The 12777-nt window shown below is 41.2% G+C and overlaps 1 protein-coding gene across 1 annotated transcript in view; it reads left to right on the top strand.

Moving 5' to 3' along the window:
* LAMA1 (laminin subunit alpha 1) overlaps positions 1 to 12777 on the top strand; it is a 250596-nt gene that overhangs the window by 162033 nt on the left and 75786 nt on the right. The window contains exons 34-37 of the mRNA XM_089683630.1: positions 938 to 1036; positions 2745 to 2856; positions 3073 to 3223; positions 11782 to 11992. Of these exons, the coding sequence (XP_089539756.1) occupies positions 938 to 1036; positions 2745 to 2856; positions 3073 to 3223; positions 11782 to 11992 (573 nt within the window). The remainder of the gene's footprint in view (positions 1 to 937; positions 1037 to 2744; positions 2857 to 3072; positions 3224 to 11781; positions 11993 to 12777) is intronic.

The following is a 12777-nucleotide window of genomic DNA, read 5'->3' on the forward strand; positions in this document are numbered from 1 at the left end:
GTTTTGACTGTGCTATCTTCCATTAGTTTTTAATATGCTGCACAAACTGTTGGCTGTATAAATCCTGTATAATGATAAAAAGCACTCAACGGCCTATGTTTGGAAGAGACTACAAACATGAGATCTCTGTGCATGAATTTTTAGTACCTTATCTTACAGTGGCCATTATGATGAGGCCTCATATTCCCTGTTAGATGTTTTATTTATATAACACTGTGATGAGTACAGCCAGAGAGCAAGGATGCTCAAGAGAAGTGTGACTGCGTGTGAGTATAGCAAAGTTCCAGCGTACACTCTCTCTCTCCTTGTATATATATATAAAATAATCAACATTTATATATGTGTAAAATAAACAACCTCTTACAAACATAGGGCTCTTTTCCAGGGCAATGTTAGGCCTCTTCTCCAAGACTCTGTGTTACGTTATTCTATACTATGGACACATACACACTGGGCATTAAACAGCATCCAGCATGTATGTGGCCAGAGCCAGTGACCCCAGACTCAAGGCATCTGTATCCAGGCTCAGTTATATTGTTTATCCCCACTTATGTGCATTATCACATGCAGTCAGTGCCAGCTCCAGTCATTGATTTGCACCCAATAAACGCATGTGGATGTGAGGGCAGATATGGCATACATGCATATTACATGCAATGCAGGCAGAAGTGGATCTACTTTAAGCTGCAGTCATTCTTGTTACTTGTTACTAATGGACGGTGTCACAGTAAGGAGCACTTCCAGAATCAAATCCCCAATGTGTACAGTGAGTGCAAAGTGGCCCCCTCCACCTTGAGAACCATATGTACTGTACGCACTGCACATATTAGGGACATGCCAGTGGATCTCTTGACTGGCAAAGATGAGAGATGGAAAGATTACAAAATAATCATCTGTGAAATGAATTCTAATAAGTGTTCTATGATCTGTGTCACAGGAATCTGTGTTTACAATTTCCAACAAGACCCAGAACATGGACAAAACAGTGTCACACCTGAATGCAGTATCTTCAGACACAGTCCTGCTAGATAACAGAGTGAGTAACAATATACTTCTTTTCTCTGATGTAGGTATAGGAGATCAAGCAACCTGGATGGGTCAAACTGTGAATCCATCCTATTATACAGAAAAACAATGATTTTGAGAACTTGTCGGTATTGTAGAGTTTGTTGTCCTGAAGATGACCGCACCTGTTTGTGTAGATTAAAAGACTAAGACATAAATTGTTTTGTATCAAATCAAGTCTTTGCAGATGACACCAAGCTTTGCAGTGAAATAATGTCCTTACAGGATGTCTCCAACTTACAAGCCAACCTCAATGCACTGTTTAATTGGGCAACTATGTGGCAAATGAGGTTTAATGTTGATAAATGTAAAGTTATTCTCTTGGGGGCTAAGAATATGCATGCATCATACATACTAGGGGGAGTACAACTGGGGGAATCAATGGTGGAGAAGGATCTGGGAGTTTTGGTAGATCACAAGCTTAATAATGGCATGCAATGCCAAGCTGCAGTTTCTAAAGCGAGAAAACCCTGCTTTTGTTTTAAAAGAGGTATAGACTCCAGAGAGAGAGAAAGATATAATTGTACCCCTGTACAAATCATTAGTAACACCTCATCTGGAATATGCAGTTCAGTTTTGGGCACCAATTCACAAAGAGAACATTGGGGAACTGGAGAAAGTACAGAGAAGGGCAACCAAACTGATATGAGGCATGGAGGAGCTCAGCTATGAGGAAAGATTAGAGGAACTGAATTTATTCTCTCTTGAGAAGAGGAGATTAAGGAGGGATATGATCAACATGTATAAATACATCAGTGGTTCAAATAGTGAACTCGGTGTAGAGTTATTCACCCTTAGGCGATCACAGAGGACAAGGAGGCACTCTTTACATCTGGAGGAAAAGAGATTTAATCTCCAAATACGGTAAGGTTTCTTCACAGTAAGAGCTGTGAAAATGTGGAATAGACTCCCTCAAGAGTTGGTTCTGGCCAGCGCAGAGGATTGCTTTAAAAGGCCCGGATTCTTTCCTAGATACACATAATATAACTGGATACTAACATTTATAGGTAATGTTGATCCAGGGAATATCCGATTGCCTCTTGGGGGATCAGGAGGGAATTTTTTCCCCTGCAGGAGCAAATTGTATCATGCTTTACTGGTTTTCTTTGCCTTCCTCTGGATCAACTGTGGGTATGGAATTAAATCCTTTTTTTCATGGTTGAACTAGATGGACTTTTGTCTTTTCTCAGCCAGACCAACTATGTAACTATGTAACATAGGAACATAGAAAGTGATGGCAAAAAAAGATCAAGTGGTCCATTGAGTCTGCCCTTTTTTATATATATGTTTTGTATTATTTTTGTTTTTATTGTTTATTTTTATTTTTTGTTTACTTTTTTGACTTAGTATAGATCTATATTTTCCCCAAGCATGTTTGAAACCACTTACTGCTGACTAACTCACTACTTATGCTGGAAGTTTGTTCCAAGCACCAACTGCCCTTTCAGTAAAATAATAACAATCACAATTAATTTATGCCTTTTAAAGTGATTGGCATATTATTTGTGAATTTTAGTGCTTTGATTTTTTTAAATATTAAGGTTGTTGTTGTTTTGTATTAGCCTGCAACACTTTAGATTCAGAACTTCACTTACAGATAACTTGAATACATTAAGGTAATGCAAATGTGCATCTTCCTAAGCTATTATGAACCTAAACTTCAGGTTTTTGTTTGAAAGTTGTCACAGGTAAAGAAGCATGGGTTCAATGTGAATAATTCCACCATCAACACCCTGAACAAAAGCCAGGAATTAATGGGATTTATTGGCAAAATGCAAACTACAATTAAAGGTAAAGTTCATTCCAGTGACTGTACAAAAATCCAATTGTAGTGTAAATTTTCTCACCAATCAATGACCATGAGTCAGCAGTTAAACAGGGTTAGCATTTTCCACAGTGGTAGCCTACATATTTGCCCTGTGCAGATTTTTGTTAAGCAGTAAAAATCTGTTCTTTATCACATATTACTGGATGTACAGGAATAATGATGATTTGTCTTTTTTTCAGTGCTTATAGAAGTGGCAGAAAGTCTGAATGAGACACTTGGCAGTGATGCCCAGCTGCCACTGAATTACCAGGACGATGTTTCAACCAAGCTGGAAGAGATGAGCACAAAAAGCTTTAGTGATCATGACCAAAATGCTGTAGAAAATGCCATGTAAGGAATAAATTATGCTGTTGTTAAAATGTAAAGGAAACGCCAAGGCAAAATTTTTAAAATGCAGTATATCTTGCCACTTCTACTACATTTTCCTGTGTTTTTCCCCTAAACCCATGTCTTCCAATTTATAGCATAGATATGTTTTCTGATGGTTCCTTGTCAGCTCAGCTGGGTGAGGCCCCACCCACCCCCTGCATAATCAGGGCCTAACTCATACAATTGTGCCCACCTGCAGCCTCGGAGTTTCTTTTCCTTCCTCCTGTGTCAGGGCATGCAGCATCTTCCCTCCTAGCCAGTTCTACTAGCTGTCCGTCCAGAAATATCCAGAGGCTGGACGTGGTCCCTGTTGTGATCCACAATATTCCCCTGTTGTGGAGGAGATTCTGGCCAGTGTGGAGCTCAGGCTGGGAATCCGCACTGAACATGTGCAGAGCCCCTCGGTCAATAAGGAGAAGGGGGGCAGAGTCAGGCTTAAGGGAGCCAAATTTAAAGATGCTTTTGGTCAGAAAGCACCTCCTGCAGTGTGTGCTGTTTCTCCTCCCTGCCCAGCCTGTCAATGCCTGCTGCTCCCTCTCCTCAGGAGTACCCTGCAATTGCAGGGTGAGGTCCTATGCATTGCCTGCTGTAGATGTTTGCCTTACTATGGCTTTTTTCTGCAGCAGTGTCAAAAGACCAGTGCTTGCAGAAAAGGCAGGGGAGACATACGTGAATCTTCATCTTATTTCAACTCCAGTTTGCATGACTGATATTTGGCTCTCTTTCTGTCTGAGCTTTCCCAGCTCCTCAAGTCGCAGACATGATTCTTCTCGGAAATCAGAGGAAAGAAGTCCAGGAAGGAGTAGCAGGCGTTCATCCTCAAGAGAAGATAGAAGCTCCCGCAAAAGGAGGGAGGAGTCACGGTCTCATTCTGCCTCTATGTATCAATGCTCCCCATCATGGTTTTGCAGAGGTACACACCATGAGCAACCCAGACCAGGAGGATGCTGGGCATGCACTAACAGAGCCATACTGGGCAAGGCACTGTGTGAGGTCTCAAGGAAGCAACCACATACTGACAGCCTGATGGGAGTGAAATGGTTTCATTAATAAAGCAGGCATTTCAGGAAATGCTATAACCATTTGTGACACAGACTTCAGCTGCTTCAGTAATGTCCCCCTCGCACTCCCAATCACCTCAATTGCCTCTGGCTACAATCCGGACGTACATGAACCTGGGGCATCTGAGGCAGCCTCCTCGTAGGAGGAGGACAACCAATACGATGGGTTTGACTTTGCCTTAGTCCAGCCCTTCATTAAAGAGATAAGGCTCTCCTTTGGGATGATGCAGCAGAAGAGCAGAAGAGCAGCAGAGGAAGCAGAATAGGTATTTCACAAACATGAAGAGAGAAGGGGTGAATTTCCCCTTCATGGACGAAATCCAGGACATCAATGACGATGAATGGAAGCTGGCAGATAAAAGAACTGCTTTCAGGAATCGGTTTGCAAAGCTGTATCCCTTTAAATACTGTAAGGGTAAGAATTTGGAGGAGCCTCTGGTTGTGGACACTCATGCGCCTCGCGAGGCACCTAACCCTTCTGCTGGATGATGTGGTAATGTTCAGGGATGTGCTGGATAGGAGAGTAGATGTAGATCTTAAAATGATCTACACACTTGTTGGTGGAACATGTAAGCTGTCAATTACATTATCATCCATTTTTAAGGCCATGGAAGCTTGGATCCAAAAATCAGAAATGGCGGTGGAAAATGACCTCGGCAAAGCCTAGGTCATAGCCTCACTTATCAATTTAAAGCGAACAGCTTCTTTTATGACCAAGACATCTATTAATCTGACCAAGATGCTGGCCATGGTCATGCTTAACGCGGTCACAGCCAGAAGAGCCCTTGGTGGCGGATCCAGCATCCAAGCCAGGATAGTATAAGATTCTACTTGAAAGGCAATCCTTTTTCAGAAAAAAACTGGATACAGCTATCGCAAAAGCCATAGGCGGGAGATTGGTTGATCATTCTCCAGGATCAGAGATTGCTCCGAAAGAGGGGTGTGGATTACAGAAACTCACCAAAGACCAGAGGCAAACAAGCTAAATCTTACAGGCCAGAAAGAGAATTTCACCGAAAGTGGCCAAATACTGCTATAGGCTGCAAGTTGAACAGGCCCACTTCTTCTCTGGGACAGGAGTCGCAGAAGTCTTTTTGACTATCCATCAGCTCACACTTTCTGCGTAGGGCCCAGATTATTCAAATTCTGACAGGTGTGGGCTCAAAGGATAAAGGATCCTTGGTTAATATTGACTATTTGGTACGGTCATGCCTGGAAGTTCCTCAAGAATTCCCGCAGGAGCTTTGTTCTAACAAAAATTCTCCTGTCAAAGGGTAAACAGGATGTGCTATGGGAATACACTGAAACTTCTCTGAACCAGGGGGTGATAGTTGCAGTACCTCATCAAGAATGTTTTTCTGCGGGTCTACTCACCTCTGTTCTTAGTATAGAAAAAGTCAGGGTAATGGAGATCGGTGATAAACCTCAGGGGTCTCAACAAGCACATCAAGAAAGATTGATTGAAGATGGAATTGCTGCAGACAATTTTGAAGGTCATACAGCCAGGGGAATGGCTTCTGTGAGTGGATCTCATAGATGCATACTTCCACGTGCCATTGGCCCCAATCTATCATAAATTCCTGTGGTTCATGGTGGGACAGCTTCATTACCAGTTTGTGTGTCTGCCCTTTGGGATAACCACATCACCCAGAGTGTTCACGAAGATTCTGCTGGCCCTGGTGCCACATCTGAGGTTGCAAAGCATTCGTATGTACCACAACTTGGATGACATTCTGCTCCTAAGTCAGGACAGGGACACTCTTCTTTCAGATCAGAAGATAACCACGTCAACCTTGAAGAGCTTCAGGTGGTTGATCAATCGAGAAAAGAGTCACCTTGTGCCGACACAGACCCTGGTATACCATGGTGCAAGGATAGACACACTGGAGTCATCAAAAGACAGGATTCCTTTCATTCAGAAAAGGATGTCAGTGGCTCAGGGGAAGTTATGCCTTCCAACAATAGAGTGCATGTGGCTGCTCTGGGTAATGACATCAATCATCCTGATGGTCAAATGGGTGCAGTGGAATTTTCATCCTTTTCAAATTGGGCTCCTGGAACAGTGAAGATTGGAGGATCTTGTGCAGAGTTTCCTGATCACATCCAGGATGAGGACACGTTGGAATCTACGACGTAGCCACTTTCTACTCACAACACAGTGGCTGGTGGTCCAATCAGTTGCCAGCAAAATGGGTTGGGGAGCCATATGCAAACACCTCTGGGCTTAGGGCCAATGGCTGTTCCTGGCTTCCAAGATGATCTCCAATATGCTAGAATTGGGGGCAGCCTTCCAGGCTCTCTTGGTGTTCAAGAGTCTCATTCAGGGTGCAGCCGTTCTTATGAAGCTGGACAATAATGCGGTAGCCTACATCCGCAAGCAAGAGGGCACTCGTAGTGGTTCTCTTTTGAGGGAAGTTGCACTGATTATGGAATGGGCTCAATCCAACTTACAGCTGCTAACAGCAGTGTATGTGCCTGGCCAGATGAATATCCAGGTGGACTACTTGTCTAGAATGGAAGTAGACAACAACGTGTGGGCACTATCACCACAGGTCTTTCAGGATATAGTGGCATGGGCTTTTCTCCCGGAGGTGGACTTGTTTGCCTCCCTGGAAAACACCAAATTGAAATGGTTTTTCACCAATCACCTACAAGCGATGGGGGTGGATGCACTTACAGCGAGATGGAGTTTCAGAACAGCATATGCCTTTCCTCCAATTTCTCTAATCCTCAACTTTCTATGCAGAGCGTGCCAGGAGAAGGTGACCGTTCTGGTGGTACTTCCAGATTGGCCAAAGAGACCCTGGTATCCACTAATCCTTTCATTGAATGTCAGGGATCCACATCCTTTACCAGTGACATAGGACCTGCTCATGCAGGGTCCCATCCGTCATCTGGCTCTGGAGAGACTGAGCCTGATGGCCTGGGTCTTGAAAGGTGAAGGCCAATCAATCTAGGATGTTCGATCAGGGTCATGGATACCCTGATGAAGGCCAGGAAGGACAGCACTAATTGTGCCTAGGCCAGAATTTGGAATAAGTTTGCAGAATTTGCAGGCAGGCATGATTTTTCACCAAATTCCCTCACAGTGTGCCATGTGCTAGAGTTTCTTCAAGCGAGTCTGGATATGGGCTTTTTTGTGAGTACACTGAAGACACATGTTTCTGCCATCTCTGCACTTACAAATACTTAGTGGACATTGGATGCTTTGGTGGTACAGTTCTTCAAAGCAGCTATCCACTTAAAACCAACTAGACCGCTAATGTCTCCGAAATGGGACTTGCTCCTGGTATTGGACTTCCTTTGTCAAACACTTTCAGTCATCAGGCCTCGCTGTGGTATCTTTCACTTAAGGAAACGTTCCTGGGGGTGATAACATCACCCAGAAGGGTATCGGAACTGGCAGCCTTGGGGTTTAAAGAACCCTTCCTCTTTTTCATTTCTGATAGAGTGGTGCTTAGACCGATGCTTGGATTCATACCGAAGGTGGCTTCCAGATTCCACATAACGCCAGAAATTACACTTCCCATGTTCCTTTCAGAAAATTATAAGGAAGTAAGTCTGGATGTTGAGCATGCATTGAAAGCATATGTGGAAGCTACTGCCAAGCTCAGAAGTTCGGATCATCTCTTCGTCATTTTGAATGGATCACGGAAAGGCCTGAAGGCTTTTAGTAGAGTGATCGCCTCGTGGCTGGTGAAGGTAATTTCTTAGGCTTACAGAGCAAAAGGTTTGCCTGTGCCTGAGGGGGTCACAGCGCATTCCACTAGAGGTATCTCAACCTCATGAGCAGCAGCAGGATGGGATTCTCCAGAAACAATCTGCAAGGTGGCTAGATGGACTTCTAGCCATACCTTCATGAATCACTATTGTATAGATCCTGAAGCTCTGACTACTGTTGAATTTGTCAGGAGTGTTTTGGCTTCTGATTCCAGTCAAAATTAAATTGTTCACGCATTACCCTCCCATGTGTAGCTAGTTAATTCCCAGCTGTGCTGACATAGAGCCATCAGGAAAACAGAAAATTGAATGACAGATACTGTACTTAATACCATACCAGATATTATCATATTCCTTTCCTGATGGGCTCCATGGCACCACAATCCCCACCCAGCTTAGTAGGATGAGTTACAGAACACCAAGACTGCAGGTGGGCACAATTTCATGAGTTACGTCCTGATTATGCAGGGGGTGGGTGGGACCTCACCCTGCTGTGCTGCCATGGAGCCTGTCAAGAAAGGAAAATTACGGTAAGTATCTCTCATTCAATTTTCCATTATTTATATATTCAAGCTTATGGCTGCTGATCTTGGTATTTTTTATTCAGCCAGCAACCAGATTTCATGTAAAAATGAGAAGGTGGACCCCCTGACCCATGCCCCCCCCCCCTCCACCAACTCCACCAGTGCCACCCATCATGGTTACCAGGCTGTTCCATTTCTCTGGGGAGCTAGAGACCATGGTAATGTAGTGGTTTATGTAATAATTTATTCTAAATAATTAGGGCGGTGTCCTCTCCCTTAAACAAAATATTGCAGTGCCTCCAGCCGTTAAAATACAGCAAATATTTAAGAAACCAATAATTTGGACACCTTAATAATTTGATCGCCACTTGATAATATATCTTGAGTTCTTTTTACCAATGTGATTTCATTACCATATACACAAAATTTGCCTTTTTGAGAACTAAATAAATAAATGTATTTATGTACAAATATTTATATATATATTAATACAAACGCAAAATACTGGTGATGAATATATTCATACACACAATCAAAGATATAGTACGCTAATATGTACGGTATCATACGAGATATGATTATCAAATAAAAGAAAAACAAAATTTTGGGAGGTTAATTGCAACCTATAGTGCTTCAGATATTATTTCTCATTTCCCACAGCCGTAGGGAACTAAGAAAGTATCTCTGACAATTAGCACCACAAAAACACTACAAATCAGTTAGTATGCAGTATATAGCCTCGGTACCAATATTCAAACAGTTATAGTTATAATCATATAGATAACCTTAATACATTCCTAACCAAACAATAAAATGTTATAAATCTTGGAAAGTTTGAAATATAAAAGAAAATTACAATATTTTGGCACAGTCTCACCACTCCCAGAATCTCGATTTTTAGGCCTCCCAGTGGGATGCAGTTGGAAAAGAAATGTTTCTGGGCAGTCAGGCACCAGAATTTAAATGAGCATCAGCATCTCTGGCGAAAATCTTTTCCTTCAAAATGGCAGCTGGAAGTTCTCAGCAAAATGGCCACAGGTAGCAAGTGAGTATCGTGCAGTATATAGTGGTAGTAGGGTAGTGAAGGAGTAGTAGAAGTCTTAGAAGTTGTCAGAAGATCAGAAGATGTCAGAAGATTAAAGTTAAAGTTTAGCAGATTTTAAGTTGTCTTCAATTTGAGGTGTCTGTCATTTTATATCATACAAGTCCTTTGTTCCGAAGGACCTCCCAACAGGCTTGTTGATTGGACGGTTGAGAAGTTTGCATACCTATAGAAGTTCCTTACCTGTCCACCGGGGACAGCCAGGTATCACAAATGAATTGGTGGTCTTAAGGATGACTCACCCTTTGATATAAACAGTATGTCTTTATGGATCAAATATATGGGTCCTATTCAAGTATAAATGATTACCCTACTAACTCTTAAATAAGGACCATAGAAAGATGTGAACAGCTTTGGTTTCTCATTTTTCTGATATATGAACTGTATTGGAATGGCTGATTTCCTTTGGAAATATAGAAATTACCCAACTCACAAACCATCTTATATTTTATCACTTCAAACTTCAGTTGAGTGGGATGCAGTACCCAACTTTGTTGAATAGATTTTGGCGTGTGGGTACATACCTTTTGATAATATTTCCGTTGATATATATACCAAGCTCTTTATTTTAAATGACTGTTCACCTTATGTTTAATGCACAGTTCAAGGATATGTGACAGAGAAAACTTCTAGTTACTAGCACTATTGTGTAATAATTAGGGTAAACAGCTTGGACTAGATTTTAACCTCAGGATACAATAGCTGATTGACAGTTCAGAGGTTTTTTTTGGTGATCACACATCTTCCAAGGTTTTTGGAAGAAATAAGACAATAAGGATTTAGTCTCACCATTGTCACTTTGGTACTTTGTTTGATCACCTGCAGAAATTCAAACAGTGGTGTTTTAGCCTCATTGTATCTTAGACAAATTTCTTCCACTCATTGTTTGTGGTAACTTCTTGGAAGGTCACTTGAAAGAAACCAAGGAAGTTAACCCATGACAGTCAGCTTTTAAGATGTTCTTTTGGGTAATATCATTTTTCTTAATAAATAGGCCAAAAGTCATCACAGTAACTAGTTTCAGGATGGTGAACGGGAAGGGTTTGAAAAATATTCAACCTTTAATCCCCCTCTACACCATCGTCCTGCACACACACTGAAAGAAAAGATGCATGCAGGGCATGCATGTGTATATAAACAGCATTTGCATCACACATTAGATATTCTGGTGAATGTCAGAGTAGGAGCAAAAATTTTAGGGACAATAAGTCATGGTTAACTTTAAACTGATGACCTGTAAAGACCTTTAAAGTGTAATTTATGGACAATTTTGAGTTCTGTAGTTTCTCACCAGTGCGTGGGCTTGCACAAAAGGCTTGATATATCTGGTATATATTCATCTGACACAAGCCCACCTGTTATAATTTATTAAATCATGGGTATTATGTTGGGGTCTCTGCTTTCATAAAATAGGTAATTGTTTGGGGATTTAAAGTCATTTTCTAGAAAAAAATGCAGATTTTAAGATGTGTATAAAACATTAAAAACATTTCCCCAGTAGAAAAGTAGTTAAAAACCCAGCAAGAGAAAAAAAATCTGTTGATCTGCCAAAAATGCCTTTTTTGGACTGAAATCATAAGAGCCCTGCTGATTTTTGATAAACTACAGAGTCCATCTAGACACTATTCAGAGTAGTTGTTTGGGGAATTGGGGGGGGGGCTGATTACTCCCTTGAGGTGGGACAGGAATTGTGCACAGGACACAAGACATATTTAAAAGTCTGACAAGGTTAAGAGATGTTTTTATACTTTCCTAACAGATAAATCAAAATGCTTTCAATGTTGTATTTAACAGACCAAAGGGTTTTTTTCTTTACACATAGTCCTTCTGTGCTTGGTCATATGGGGTAATAGTCTACTGCAGGGGTAGGCGACCTGCGGCTCTCCAGCTGTTGCAGGACTACAAGTTCCATGATGCCTCTGCAAGTCATAGCTGTAACTGTCAGTTTTGTAATGTTGCAATGCGTCATGGGAAATGTAGTTCCACAACAGCTAGAGAGCCGCAGGTTGCCTACCCCTGGTCTACTGTATGTTCAATCGTTTTTCTGATACTACAGCAGATACAATGTCCAAATTACATTCTCATAGAATATACTATCTCTTTCTGTAACAGAAGTTCAGAGGTCCTACTCTCTAGAATTCAGAAGGAATTTGGGAAGCCACATGAAGACTTAGCAAAGTTGAAGAAGAGCCTTGAGAATTCACTAGCTCAGCACACCAGCAAATTGCTTGCAGCCAAAGACTTCATATATGAATCTGCTTCGAACACTAATAACACCAGCAACTTGCTGGTTGTAATCCAAAACAATCTGGAAGACTTTAGTGTGAGTATTCTCTCTTATGTAAAAAAAAAAAATATATATATATATATATATATATATTTATATATATATACACACACTGTATATATATATATATATATATAGACCTGTTTGGAATAGAAAAGACAGATTTGGGAAGGACCTACTGCTTTCCAGGGTAGCATATTGTGCTTTACTTGATGGATTGCAAAGTTTAAAGCTGTTGTAAATATGAACAAAGCATATCCCATTATAGTGTGTGCTCTCCTCAATCCAGAGCACTAAGAGTCATTTCTGTCTGCTGCCTCATTCCTCTGCTATTAGCAAGAGTCACTTATGATGAGTTTTCCTGACACCAAGAGAAAAATGGTGACAGGGGAGGGCACAACCTGTCAATTGCAAGACAAATAAATTCTTTAAAAATCATACAATGTGATTTCCTGAATTTATTTTTTTAATTCTGTCTCTCAGAGTGGGAATGTACCTACAATGTGAATTTTAGACCCCTCCATGATTTCTAAGTGGTAGAACTTGCAAAATCGCAGGGTGTTCAAATACTTCTGTTCCTCACTGTATATCTGAACCTTTGGTTCAGTTCTTTTCACTTTGTGCATCTAAAATAGAAAAACACTGTGCAGGGCCATGTGTGTGATATCTGTCATAGATGTGTATACACCCCAGAAGACATTAAAGAATCAAGGCTGGGTTCCCATCAGCGGAGCCTGCCAAAGCAAATTTCTTGCTACATCCTTTTTTTTTTATTCATTTTTTCTTTTATTGGTTCTAATTATGGGTACATAAGGTTATTT

The sequence above is a fragment of the Staurois parvus genome, unplaced genomic scaffold, assembly GCF_062004578.1.
Source record: "Staurois parvus isolate SC_StPar_1 unplaced genomic scaffold, SC_StPar_1.0 ptg000317l, whole genome shotgun sequence".
Lineage (NCBI taxonomy): Eukaryota > Metazoa > Chordata > Amphibia > Anura > Ranidae > Staurois > Staurois parvus.